General features: G+C 37.7%; 1 protein-coding gene and 1 long non-coding RNA gene across 2 annotated transcripts; one reads left to right on the forward strand and one right to left on the reverse strand.

Moving 5' to 3' along the window:
• Nucleotides 1–359: 359 nt before the first annotated feature.
• Nucleotides 360–5267, reverse strand: TCHHL1 (trichohyalin like 1). Its single transcript, XM_050752933.1, has 3 exons — nt 5223–5267; nt 4215–4372; nt 360–3750 (listed from the first exon to the last, which is right to left on the reverse strand). The coding sequence occupies exons 2-3, from the start codon at nt 4350–4352 to the stop codon at nt 1183–1185; spliced, it is 2706 nt and encodes a 901-aa protein (XP_050608890.1). The 5' UTR covers nt 4353–4372; nt 5223–5267; the 3' UTR covers nt 360–1182.
• A 2514-nt stretch (nt 5268–7781) lies between these two features.
• Nucleotides 7782–11387, forward strand: LOC126935387 (uncharacterized). Its single transcript, XR_007719239.1, has 2 exons — nt 7782–8078; nt 11272–11387. It is a non-coding gene; the product is annotated as an uncharacterized LOC126935387 (long non-coding RNA).
• Nucleotides 11388–14809: the final 3422 nt, after the last annotated feature.

The raw sequence follows: 14809 nt of genomic DNA on the forward strand, positions 1-14809 counted from the left end.
GGTAGGGATATAATTCATGTTTGAGTGTAGAATGAAAAGAGCTGAAAATATTGGAGGGAGAGGGTATATACTTGGATTTTGGGCTCTGGAAAATGTGAAGGTTGAAGTGTAAGAATACTGAACCTAGAAGGCAGAATGCAATGGGAGATGGAGTATTGGACTGCTTTTCGGCTTCAGGAAACACTGTATGATAACAATTTTGTTCCTTTCTTGGGTTATGACTAAGCTGGAAGAGCATCATACTTTAATTATAGTATTTTGAAAAAACACAAATAAATAAGATTGTTTTTGTTTTTGATCAGTGTCTCCAAGGCAAGATGGAGAATGAAGGGGAAAAAAAAATGAACCAACAAAAGAAATTGATCATCAGGTTGTTTAATTATCAATTTTAATTTAATGCCCTCATCAAACCATATAGGTAAACACTTAGTAGACTCACTGGATGGTTGGTTACAAGAGCTTCTTATAAAATCAAACATACTTTAGATTTGTGTTCTCTCTCATAATTATTCTGATTGTTTATTTGAGCCAAAAGCTATGATAAGTTTGCATAAGGAGTGGGATTTAATAAAAATTTGTTGGATGAGTAGTTGAATGAATGAATCCATGGTAATAGATTCAGCTGCACCTGAACATGAGCAAAGAATCATAAATTTACTTTAATCAAGTGCTGCAAAATCATAATTAAGTTATGGTGTTGTCTAAAATTATTTTGAAGGATAAAATTTTAGGATGAACTTGAAATACTTCTAGGAAATGTCATGAAGCAGAGTAATCTATATCTATGAATTAATATTTTATGATTATGAGATAGCATTGCAGAGTCTCATAATTTCCTACTGCTCCATTTTAAATTCAATGAATCAGTTGGAAAAACTGGGACCTGCTAAAGATATGGAAGGAATTTTTCTATTTTTAATGACAGGTACATTGAGGTAAATTGTCTCATGACAAAGTCCATTTTGACACTTGGAAGTAGCATCGTTTGGTAGGAGTTTTACTGACTGTATTTGTTCAGATGTTTCTTTAGTGGTGGCTCCCACTGCTGAATACTTTATTATTTGCTCTTGTAGAAATTTAGGAAGAAAATTTAAAATATTGTTAATCTGCATCTGAATGTGTACACATGAATAGTGAGGGTGATTGGGAGAGAAATCGGGTGCATGTTGAGATGATAATGATTCATTGCTTTGTGGTGCTTGCCTCCCTTTGTGGTACCAGCCTCTCTCTCTGAGGGTAATCTTGCTTATCTTCCAAGGCCTGGGGAGATGGTGCACCAGCAGGACTCTCATCAAATGGAAGTCCCCTGGTATATGGTTGTGATGCTTGGCTGTAGTTGAAAAAGACAGAAAAATCTGAGGTCTCACTGGTGAGGGATACACTACAAAGCTCTGGGCCTGATGCCTGGGCTATCTGAACTTGCTTTTGATGGTCCTCTTGGGTTATGTTTGTTTGCTGCAGTATCTTCTCCTGTAGGTACTGGTATAGTGGACTGGAATGGATGGCACCCCTCTCCACAGAACAGGGCTCTTGGTATCTCTGCACCTGCTTTTCAAGACTTGGCCAGGGGACTGAAGAATTGTCCTCTTTCTTGGCTGGACTTGTTTGGTCACCACCTTCTCCTGCCAGCTCTTGGGGACTTTCATCTTCCTCCTCAGATGTTACAGTTTCCTTTGTTTCAAGTTGTATCTTGTGGGAGGCTGAATTGTCCTCATCCAGACTTTTTAACATAGTATTCTGGGCCTCTGTTGCTCTACCTTTCTCTTCTTTGCTACTTGGGCCTTGGACCTTTAATTCATTTCTGCTATCTTCCTTTCCAGGGAGCTGCATTAGGGAAAGCTGGTCAGTGAAGTCTTCATCCAGGGCACCTGTGATCTCTATTTCCAGGGACTTTCTGTTTTTATCTCCTGCTGTGGATTCCTGTGCTTCTGGGTGTCCACTGGGCTCCACAGCTGCACCTGGGCCTTTGGTCCCTGGGCCTTGATACTTGTGTTCTCCTCTGGAAGGCTGTTCCTGGTCGTCTGTGAGCTGTACATCCTCTCCTCTGACTGCCGGCACCACTGCCTCCTGAGCTCTGTTTTTCTCACCAGGTGTTCCCTGCCTCTGGGTATCTGGGTTATTATTGTGACCTCCTTGCACAGACTCTCCATGTGGGTCCCCTTGACTCTTGGAGTCCCCTTGCATAGGCAGTTCACCTGTCTCTGAGCTGCTGTTATCTTCCTCTGAAGCCAGGCTACTGGGAGTTTCAGAAGACCCCTCATCATTCTGTGTGAATGGTGACTCAGAGTCCTCCCCCTGGTAACCATCCTCCTCCTCAACTGGTTTGTCATGAGTCTTGGTGGCCCTACTATTTTCTCCTGCAGACTGCTTCTCAAGTGGTGCTAAGTCTTGTGTGCTTTCTCTTGCCCCCAGTGTCCTTGCTGCTGCAGGTGCGTTTTTTCTGTTCACAAATGCTTCTGTTGTGCCTTCTTTTGTGTGTTCTGCCTCTCCTCCTGAGACTGCCGTTCCTTCAAGTTCAGGGTGAGTCTGATCTCCTCCTTCTGAGCTTAGATATTGTGTCTCAGAATCCTTTTTAGCATCTTTTGATTTTGATAATCCTTGGAATTCCTGATACTGCCCATCCTGTGTTTGGGTTTCCAGGACTAGTGGCTGAGTTTTTCTGTCACGTTCTTTCTGCCCTGCTGTTTCATGGGTCTCAGGGCCTCTCCTCTCTTTCCTTTCATCTCTCATGTCAGGTGTTTCTGAACCATTTCTGCTACCACCTTGGACTGGCAGGTCCTTTGTTTCACTTTCTTTTTCTTGGGTCTCAGATGTTCTGCCATAATCCTCAGGTTCACCCGAATTCGTTGTCTCAGCTGGTGTCTGGTCAGCATCCTTTCCTGGATCTTGAGTGTCAAATGTTCTACAGACATCCTCGGGATCAGTTGATTTCTGTGTCTGAGATAGTGTCCTGGCAGCAGCTTGTTCTGGCAGGTCAGCACGCTCTGAACTGGGTTCATCTTCTCCTTGCAGGGGTGGTTCTTGTGTATTAGAGTATTTCTCCTTTTCTGTTCTAACTTCCTGATCTTCAGATGGTCTTTGTGTTTCTTCTTCTGGTGGCGAATTTTGGGGTTCCAAGTTTCCTTCTTGTTCTCCAAAATGGTCTCTTATCTTGGAGACACTTTGCTCTCTGACTGGTTCGTCTCCCTCCTGGGAGATCTTCTTATCTTGTCCCTTCCTCTTTGTGGGACTACTGGTCTGTTTTGATCTTGCCATTGGCTTATTTGCCTTAAGTTGGCCTTCATTGTCTTCTGTTGTTTGTACATCTTGGGCCACTTCCTGAATCTGTTCATCTCCTTCCAGGTGTTGGTTCTTAGGGTCATTGTATTCAGATGCTTCTCCTGGAAAGTTGTGAGTCTTGGCTTCTCTCCATGGGTCCACTCTGTTGTTTCCAACTGCTCCACTTTCTTCAGGGATGAGCTGAGATAATGATGCCATTCCTGAAGGAAGCATCCTCTCTTCTTGAGTTGGGGAAGTTCCTGCTGTCCACTGACCATCTCCGGTGGTTGCCTGAAGATCCACATCATCTGGCTTCTCCTTCTCTGGTTTAGTCACCTGTCTTAGTTCTGAACTTAGTAACAATTGTATGTCAAGATAACAGAGGTTCAACAAGTTGAAGATTGCAAGAACAAATTCATCAAAACTGATGATGCCATTATTGTCAATATTCAGAAGATTCGAATTTTTTTCCACAGCATGAAGGACACATGGCTGCATGAAAAACACAGTGAGAAGTCAGCTTATCTGTATGTGGTCCAGTGTCCTATGAGTCTCCCAAGAATCCTGTTTTTCTGACCCCATTCCTCAGTAACTGGTTAACTTTCCCAGAATAGCAAGAATTTATTGATTCTGCATGCCATTTTTCATCAGAGAGCTATGCCCGGGAAAGAGCATTTAAAACACTTGTGAGTTGCATTTTGATGCATAATGGTTTGTGACTCCTTTCAGAAGTCGGCTTTGCAGAAGCAATAATCCCAGTAATGAAAACCTCTTTTTTCTCTAAGCAATTGAACAGAGTAGGGAATTGAGACTGAAAATAGTTGTTCAAGAGACAGTGAGTGCTGAGAACTGTTAGCTAGATGTAAAATGGTTGGGGATCACATATGCTTATCTTGCTTGGATTATAAAGAAAGGGTGAGTGGGAAAGAATTTCCACAGCTCTGTGAGCAGCTCACCTGAAAAAAGTCCCCAAACTCGCCCTGGAGGAGTTGTTTCAGCTCTCTGCCAGTCAGTGTGGCCCCGTTACTGTCCTCACTGGCGTATTTGTGGAATGTCTCAATTACACAGAGGACATCTCTCAGGAGCCGAGGCATCTTTACAAACTCAGGAGAGGCTGTGAGAAAGAATAAACAAAGCTCATTTTCCAGGATGGGTCCTTCAGGGAGGAGATACCAAAATCATCCTTTTTGTTCCTCCCCCATCTCCACTGCAACCCCTGCTCTATTCTGTATCTTAAAATATTATATCTGAACTCCAGGGGTGATTTAGTTTTGTACCAGACATTGTGGTGAGATCAGATCCAGCATAGGTAGGTATTATAAGAGACAATTCACCCCAACCTTCAGTAAACAGCAACATTCATGTGCTCAGAGAAAGCTTCATTGCAAAAGGAAGGTGATAAGGGAACTCAAGCATAAGGATTGAAATGCAGAAATGAAGCCAATAGAGTTGGACCCATTCTTCCAGCCTCATCCAAGAGTGTCTATCTGCTTTCCTCTCTCTTTGGCTCAGTCTAGCCTCCTCTGGTTAGGAGGGTATAACCTTGAAAGTTAGTAAAGTTTCTAGTGGAAAGAGAAGTCACACCAAGAAAATTAACCCCTATGTTTGCAGGTGGTAACAACATGCTTTAACCAAGAAGACAGGATTTCATGTCCCAACCCCTTCATTTCCCATCCTTTAAATGCTTCTACATTTTCATTGCAATAGAGATCTGATCCTGTGCCTTGTTGAATAATATTCATGCCTATGATGTCCAAACAATTTATATTTTTTTTGAAAAAGAAAATGATCAAAGAAGTTCCATAAGCAAGGAATGCATTTAGGTGGCTGGCACTCCCAGTTTATTATTATTAATAAGGGTTGACATAGACTTAAAGTGTGTTTCCTCTGAAATCCTCTTGCAATCTCACATATAAGCAAAACAGCAGATGAAATCCCAAGTACGCTCAAGCAGATGGACTTACCTAGTTCACAAACAAGAGCAGGTAGAACGTGGGGCAGCGGGCTGTGATCTGACAGCAGTAGCTGGAACCTTTTATTGAGGTCCTAATTGCACAGTTAAGAAGGAGACACCCTCTGGGTCTGATGACCTGACATCACCACCAAATTCAGTCTCCCCTCCTCTGTTGTCAGTTGTCTTAATTTTATTTCCTTCTTTAGGCAGTTTCAATTAAATCTTAGCTTCAGATGCATCAAAAGAAAGGGGAAGGGGTTTCTTGAATCATTAACTGACTTTTGCAGATTATAGTTTTGAAGGCTCTTCAAGGTAGTGTTGGCTTCCCTCCCCCATTTTTTAACCTAAGGACATAATTATATTTCTGTCTGACAAATCATAGTGCTGGCAGGGACCTCATAAGTCATCTGATTCCTCTGTCTGCCTGCAGGATGGCCTGTATTTGACCCAACCCTGAGAGAGGGGTGTCAATCATGTGTTTAAAAATAAAGGCCCCCATTTAGCCATGTGACAAAAGTGGAGACAACAGTTGATTCAGAGGTTTCAATGCTCTGCTCTCCTTGCCCAGAGGCAGAGTTAGAAAAAAAAAATCTCTTGCTTGATGTGCAAAACCTTGCTTACCTAAGATGTGCTATTTTAAAAATGTGATTGATATTTGCTTTTTAAAGACACTTTTACTATCCAAGGAACTTGGAACCAATAATCTACATTACTGTGTTCTCCCTGTAAAGGGGAAAGGGAGATGTTGAAATCATCAAGCTGAGAACAGAAGTAAGTCTGAGATGCTGAACTGGCAAACATTTTGTCTCCTAATCTGCATCCTTCTTGGTAGAGAATATTTAATAAAAATAAGAATTAGATTCAATGGTTTTCTTAAATATTTTTTAAAAATAGAGTATGTTTTAAAACACCCTTGCCTCCCTGTCAGGGATGAAAGAAATAGACAGATCAATGCAAACAAATATAAAAGACACAGACCAAGTTAAAGATGGGGTGGGAATGGGGGTAATTATATGAGAAAGCTGAAGCTAAGGGAAGCATTACTATTGAGCAAAAACCTTATTCTGAATTTCCTGATTATCAAGGAACATACAAGGGAACTAAATTTTGGAGAAAAACATCCATACTGATAATTTACACCTATAAACAATTTCTCAGCATCCCACCAAAGGGAGAAGACTTCGGGGAATTGGAATTGGCATGTGAAGGTCATCTTAGTTCTGATTGGTTAATATCCCCTGAGTACCAACTATTTCTCAACACTATGCCAGGAACTGAAGTGTTTAGAGTTGAGTAAGTTATATCTTCCTGCCCTGGAGCTCATGGGCCAGTCTCATGAAGAACTGGGTATATTCAAGGCTGGATTGGAAAGAAACACTTATGGGAGACATAATAACTGTCTTCAAACACTTGAAGGATTTTTATGGGTGTGGAAGAGAAAAGAATTAATGTTTATTGAACACTTATGACATGTCAGGAGCTTTACATGGGCTATCTTAATCCTCACAACCCTTTTAGGTAGTTATTATCCTCTTTTAACAGATAAGAAAGTTAAGGCTTTTAGCTGTTAAGCAGTTTACCTACGGACGTGTACCTTTACTAGGTAATGGCAGATCCAGGATTCAGAAATGAAATGTCTCAAGAAAGTATGTCTCGGAACCCATAGTTTTTTTCATTACCTTGAGTTTCTTATTTGTGTAATGCCAGGTAATACAGCTGGAATCAATGCTTAAAACTTTCTGAAAAGCAGACTCTATCTCTTAAGAACTTTCTAGGGAGCAGAGTTGTCTGACAATGACTTGGGCCACTACTAGAGCAATAAAGTGTTCCTACAGAGGCTGAATCATGATCTGTTGGCTAGGTTTTGGGAGAAGTCTTGCCATGGGAAGACGTAAGACAGGAGTGGCTTACTGTGAAGGGTATAGAACTCTTTCAATTTTAAATGTCTATGGTTTTATATTATAGTTTCTATTTAGGAAGTTAGAGTTGGATCTTGCCTTGCCTCTAAACAGTGGCTCTGTAACTGTTTTATAGGCATTCCTGCTTTTTTAGTCCTTACTCAAGACCATTTAATTAATACCCATACTCTGGGTGCATGGTAACTAAGAGGGATGGCCACAGGAGGAAAGAGATTGCTTTCTGTCCAGTGCTTAAAAAAAAGTATTTGGATTGCTGTACAAAAAGCCACAAACAACTCAACAATTACCAAAGAGAAGATCTTGTTTGCCCTTTCTTCTCCTTCAAAACAGATCCCTCTAACAGCCCTGTCTAATTTTATATGGGGATAGTATAGAAAGGAAGTGGCGAGGCGGGATCAGAGGCTGAGGGAGAAGAACACAACAAAAATATGTTGATTAATATAGAACTATCTTTAAGAGCCAATTATTCTTCAAAGGTCACAACTGAAGTCTTGAATGAGGGCTTTAGATAAAACCTATGATGGCTACTTTGAAAATAAATGGCTAATAAAACAATTTTTAATGATTATAATACTGGAAAATTTGGCAAGCAAAAAAAGAGGGCTGCAGCTTATACTTATATTTTCATTATCTTTTTTACTTATAGAAGTAACAGAAGTTTGTTCAAGATGATGATGAACTAAAAAATGTATATTCTAAAGTCCCTAAATCTTCTAAAAGGATCAATATACAAAAAGAAAAAAATAAACCGAAATTATGAACAGAAATAAAGGAGAATCATAACTGAGTAAGAGATTTCAATAAATTTATGGAAAATGGAAAGTGGATGGTAGAATGTTCATGACTGAAATAAGTGGAGAAAGCCTCATCCCAGAATGTATTATGAGGGCATGGCAGAGGTGAAGGCAAATCTGAACCTGGAAAAGCACTGGACTCAGAATTAGCAGGTATGATGGAAGTATGAATGAGAAGTGGGGCTGTAAACAGGCACAGTAGTTGAAGGTTTGTATAAGGGATTCTGTCTTAGTGGTCATTCCCATCTCCCTCTCTCACTTTATAGTGTAGAGCATAGATATATGGGCATCTACTTTCTAATCTCTCTAGCAAAATTCCACATGACTCTTTCCTAAAGAAATTGGACAAACTTCTTACAAATACTAAGTGTAAGTTCCTTGAGGGCAGGACTCTCTGTGCTTTATTTTCCACTTTATCTTCAGAAGTTAGGAGAGTACCTGGACTGTGGTAGGTGCTCTGTCAGTATTTGTTGACCAACTAATAGACTGTCTGAAAGACATCTAGTATTAATATTGTTGCTACAGGAAAACCTGCTTTATGATAACATTTAGAGGTAGGGGAAGTTTGCAGCCTGATAGCCACTTACTTGCAAATTGAAAGACTTTTTCCCCAAACCTGCCACAAAATTCCCACTAAGTGTAAAAATGGTCCTATTTATGCAAATCAGGAAAAACCAGATCTTTTTATTGATATAAATGGGCAACTAAGACTATTTAAGCATATGAATAAGTCAACAGCTGGAAAGAGAAAGAACAATATTATGCTTAAGAAAACTGACCCTAGAGGAAATAGAAGTAATTCAGATAACAAAAGAAAAATTAAAAAACTCTAATTAATATTTTTAATTCTTTGAGGAGCTTCCATACTGTTTTCCACAATGATGGTACCACTTTACATTTTTACCAACGTGTATGAGGGTTCCCTTTTCTTCATGCCCTTGCCAAAACTTGTTGTCTTTTGTCTTTTTGATACTAGCCATTTAAAAAGGTGTGAGGTGATATCTTATTGTGGTTTTAATTTGCAATTACCTGATTAGTGATGTTGAGCATTTTTTTCAAATAACCTGTTAGCTATTTGTATATCTTCTTTTGAGAAATGTCTATTCAGGTCCTTTGCCCATTTTTAAATTGGATTGTTTACTTGCTATTGAGTTATTTGAGTTCCTTATATATTTTGTATATTAACCCCTAGCATTCTACTTCTGGCTATATATCCTAAGGAAATGTAATAAGTATGTCAAAGAGATATCCACACTCCCATGTTCACTGTGGCACACTATTCACAATAGCCAAGATATGGACTCAACCTAAGTGTCCATCAGTGCATGAATAGATAAAGAAAATGTGAGATATATATATATATATACACACACACACACACACACACAATAGAATAACTATTCAGCCTTTAAAAGGAAGGAAATACTGTCATTTATGACAATACTGATGAACTTAAAGGACATTATGCCTGGTGAAATAACCTAGGCACAGAAAGATAAATACTGCATATCTCATAAGTTGAACTCATAGATGCAGAGAGTAAAATGGTGGTGACCAGGGACTGTGTGGAAAGGGCAAATAAGGAGATGTTGGCCAAAAGATACAAAGTTTCTGTTAGACAGGAGAATTATGTCTGGAGATCTATTTTACAGTATGATGACTATAGTTAATAATAATGTATTGTATACTTGAATATTGCATAGAGAGTAGATTTTAAATGAGATAAGCATGTGAGGTGATGGATGTGTTAATTAGCTTGATTCAATCATTTCACAATCTATACATGTATCAAAACAAAAACATTACACTGTACATCATAAATATATGCAACTTTTCTTATTATTTTCATTTAAACAGTTCTTTTCTTCTTTGTAAAACATTTGTACAGATTTATGGGGTACATGTGAAATTTTGTTACATGCATATAACAAAATTCATATAGTGATCAAGTTAGGGTATTTAGGGTGTCCATCATCCAAGTACAATACTTTTTTGTACCACTTTGGTTTATCAATTTAAAAACAAATAAAAACAATTCTAATTAATGTATTCCAAAGAGTTTAAAATGAGACAAGACCAAAAAGCAAAAGAGGCAACTGGAGAACAAAAAAATATTTTTAGATTCAAAGTAACTTCTAAAATAAAAAAAAACAGTTGACAAAATCTTTTGCAATAGTGTTATCCAATAGAACTTTATATATTTGCACTTTCCAGTATGGTAGCCACTAGCTATATATGGCTACGAAGCACTTGAAATGATACTAGTGTGACTGAGGAACTAAATTTTTAATATTAGTTAATATTTATTAATTAAAAGTTAAATATAAGCAGCCACATGTGGCTAGTGACTACCTTATTGGACAATACAGTTTAGAATGTACAACAAAAAGAGAAAGAAATGTAAGAGGTGGGAGAAAAGAAGAAACATATATAATTAACTTAAGAGATCCCACTTTCAAGTAATAAGAAACTTGGAAAGATAAAATGGGAAAAAAAAGGAAATACATTTATCAAAGAATTGGTGAATATTTCTTAGAGACTCCACAAGATTTTCACTAGATTTATCCTTGGACATTTTAGAACACCAAGGATGAGGAAAAGAATGGTCAATTATCTTGCTCATGGCTATAAAGTTAGCAAGTGGTAAACCCAGTTTTTGCTCTCAGGCTTCTTACTTTTATGCCTATGTGCTCAATATCACAATATAGATATTTATTGGTTACCTAGTGTATTAGTCTGTTTTCATACTGCTATAAAGAAATACCTAAGACTGGGTAATTTATGAAAAAAAAAGAGGTTTAATGGACTACAGTTTCACATGGCTAGGGAGGCCTCACAATCATGGCGGAAGGCAAAGGAGGATCTAAGGCACATTTTACATGGAGGCAGGAAAAGCATATGTGCAGGGCAACTGCCATTTACAAAAGTGTCACATATCATGAGACTTATTCACTATCATGAGAACAGCATAGGAAAATCCACTCCCATGATTCAATTACCTCTCACCAGGTCCCTCCCACAATACATGGAGATTATGAGAGCTACAATTCAAGATGAGATTTGGGTGGGGACACAGCCAAACCATATCACCAGGTATTAGCATCTATCCATGGAAAAAATATGGCATATTTGCTTGTATTAGAAATGTAAAAATGTAAGTGATACTGTCAAAAATTGTTGGAAAAAGCAAAATAAGTATATTATTTAGAATTAGATAAGTAACAAAATTGAAAAAATAAAAACATCAAACATTGAGATAAAGAGAAGCAAGGTAGTGTATAAGTGATTTAAATCCTTGCCTGCCATACTGGAGATATCATTTAAAATTGGTAATTTTTACTCTTAGAGGTTGCTGCCAGAAGAATAAACACAAAACATTGAAAGAGAACTTTTCCTCTGGGGAATGGGACTGGGGTTGAAGAAATGTGAAGCAGGACACTTATTTATTTATTCATTTTTATGGTAAGCTTTTCTATACCATTTGATATGTTATCATTTATATTCTGAATTAGTTTAATATAATAATTTTTTGATTTTATGAATACCTATTACATAATATACAGAGAAGAAATTAACATTTATTAACTATTCTTACTTAATAATCATTTTATGTGTGCAAACCTTATCTTCCCAAATGCATTTTAAATACCTGGAGGGAGAGACTGAATTATAGATTATTTGTGATAATTAGCTTTTCTACAAGAAATATAATGAGGAAAAAAGCCACTTGAGTTAGAATTAGACAATCTCAGTTCAAAACCCACCTCTACCACTTATCATCCATATATCACCAGTGTTTACATTTTGTATGTATATATTTTTCTCATTTTCTCTCAAATTGCTACTATAAAACTGAAATCATTCTGTTCATACCAGTTTGTAATTTTCTTTGTTTTATAAGATGAACAGATTTTTAGTACATTAAGTATCCTTTTACATGTTTTGATATGTACATAGCAGTTCATTCCATGAATATACTACAGAATATGTCACCATCCTTTTTTTGATATCTTGTTTCCAGTTTTTCACTATTATGAGTCATGGTATGATGAATATCTTGTAGTTAAATCTTTGTGCACATTGTAATCAAACTTTTAAAGAACCATAGTCTCCTCCAAATTATCCCTTCTTAAAAGGCCCTTTTTAACAAGCACAGTTTTGAAAATGAAATGGTTGATGTTTGTTCTAGCTACCATATCATTTTATGTTTAAGCAGAAAAGATGTTTTCATGAGTTGTGCAAACACTTAATAGCATATTGAGGCCCTTGTATAATCAACATGTACAGTGTATTTACGTCCATATTACAGGAATTCTTTCAATGGCTATTAGGTGACCAAGAGATAACTGTTGAATAAACAAATGAGGAAGTCCTTATGGATCTACCTCTGAACTTCAGTGATTAATCTTAAACAAGTTTCTAAACTATTCTGAGTTTGATTTCCTTATTCAGAAATGGGGAAGGGGGATAACATTGTCCAGAATTCCAGAACTGTAATGTTAATTACATGAAGTAACATATGTAAAACATTTAGCAAAAATGTTTGGTTTGTAGTGCATTCTGCTGAATTAACAACCATGGGAAGGCTGGGACTATGTGTATCTTGATCACAGTTATATCACCAGCCCATATTAAGTCCTCAATAAATATTTGTTTAGTGAAAGAAGATTGAGAGAAATGTACTAAAATGAAAGATACCAGAATTAAAAGAACTAGACTTATTCCTATCTCTAGTTCTATAAATTTGAGTCTTTACTTCTGTAGATTTAGTATCCTCATGAAAACTGAAGTGGATGGGCTAGATAATAGTAATCTCATTTATTGACTACTTACCTTATATTTTGCATACATTATTTCTACTCTTCATAATCCTGATAATTATGGATTATTATAAGGAAATTGAAGCTTAAAGATACTGTGTAAACTGACTGGGTTTTCATGACTCTAACAACTGAATTCTTTCTTTTATACAATGTTACCTCCCTGTTAATAACCAGAAGCCTTGCTTAGTCAGCCCAGGCTGCTATAACAAAGTACCAAAGACTGGGTGGCTTACAAATAACAGAAATTTATTTCTCACAGTTCTGGCAACTGGAAATCTGAGATCAGGGTGCAAGCATGGTTAAATTCTGGTTCATAGATGTCCACCTATGAACTGATATGCTTCCTGGTTCACAGATGACCACTTCTCCCTGTATCCTCACATGGTAGAAGAGCTCTCTGGGATCCCTATTATGACTGCATAAGTTCTATTTATGAGGGCTCCACACTCATAACTTAATCACCCCCCAAAGGCCACATCTCCTAATACTTTCACACTGGGGGTTAGGGATGAGTTTTGAAGGGATATAAGCATTCAGTTAATAACAAGTCCCCTGCAAGCTCTAAAAGCTCATGAATCTGTTCTACTCTACACTGGCTACAGATATATTTAGTGGGCCAATCAGTATTTTAAACTTCTAGAAAAAATGGTAGGGAAAAATATTGGTCTAACTATTTTGTAAAGAAGTATTATTTTGTTACATGTTACCCTGGAACTTATCATTACTTGGAATCACCTCCACCTCTGTAATAATAAGTTTATAATGCCAGTCTGTCTGTTAGATTTCTTGTTTTGGTCGTTTATTGCTTTTCTCATTTCATTTGTTTCACTGTACTTTCTTGAAGTTCACCAAGCTTCCTTAAAAATTATTCTGAATTCTTTGTCAGGCAGTTCATACATCTTCATTTCTTTAGGATCAGTGACTGGGGCTTTATTTTGTCCCTTTGGTGATATCATATTTCCTTGAATGTTCTTGATCCTTATGTCTATGTGGTGGTCTATGCATTTGAAGAAGTGAGTACATATTCCAGTCTTTGGAGACTGGCTTTGTCTGGGAAAGCCTTTCGCTGTCAGCTGTCCAGAGATGCTGAGCAGACCGTCTAGCGACTGGAATAATACCTTTGGTTTTCACAATTGTTTTCCACTGCCTCCTCTCCTTAAAGCTCTCCCATTCGCTGTTTCTCAATACATTGCATTTTCTGTCTCTTTGGAACCCACAGTCCACACATTTATCTTGTTAGCAGGAGGAAATTTTGTGAGCAGATCACTATTGGGCTTGAACTGCAGTATTGGCTCTTCCCTCAGTCTTTGCCAGCCTACCCTGTAGATTTTGGACTTGCCAACCTTTGTTGTTGGTTGAACAAATTCCTTAAAATACAGCTCTTTTTATATATGCACACTCTTTATATAACATAGATTCTGTTTCTCTAGAGAACCCTGACTGATACAGATTTCATGGTCCATTACTTCAACAAACCCATTTCTTGCTGGTATCCTCAGTTCCCTTTCCCTGTTTATCTTTCAGTCACACTTGCCAGGAAAAATCTCAGCCCTGGTTGGGTCTCAATTTGTTTTCTGCATCTTAGCGACTGAGCATGGCTGGAGAAAAGTCCCACAGCTGAATACATTGGTGCCATGACAAATTCATAATTTCTAACTTCAAATGGAAACTCAGCACTTTTTGGTGACCATACAGCTTCTATGGTTAGTTTTCTGTGTTCTACAACAGTTATTTTAAACTACCTCTACTCTCTTCAATTATTTGACTCCTTCCTATCCCTTCTCACTTTTAAAAGGTGGTCTTGTCTCTTTTAGAAAGAAAATAAAAATCATACCATGGAATACTACTCAGCCATAAAGAAGAATGAAATAATGTCTTTTGCAGCAACTTGGATGGAACTAGAGGACATTATTCTGGGTGAGTTAACTCAGGAATTGAAAACCAAATGCCACGTGTTCCCACTCATGAGTGGGAGCTAATCTATGGGTACACAAAAGCATACAGAGTAGTATAATGGACACTGGAAACTCAGAAGTGGGGAGGAAGTAAGGAGGGTTGGGA

The sequence above is a fragment of the Macaca thibetana genome, chromosome 1 (genome assembly GCF_024542745.1).
Source record: "Macaca thibetana thibetana isolate TM-01 chromosome 1, ASM2454274v1, whole genome shotgun sequence".
Classification (NCBI taxonomy): domain Eukaryota; kingdom Metazoa; phylum Chordata; class Mammalia; order Primates; family Cercopithecidae; genus Macaca; species Macaca thibetana.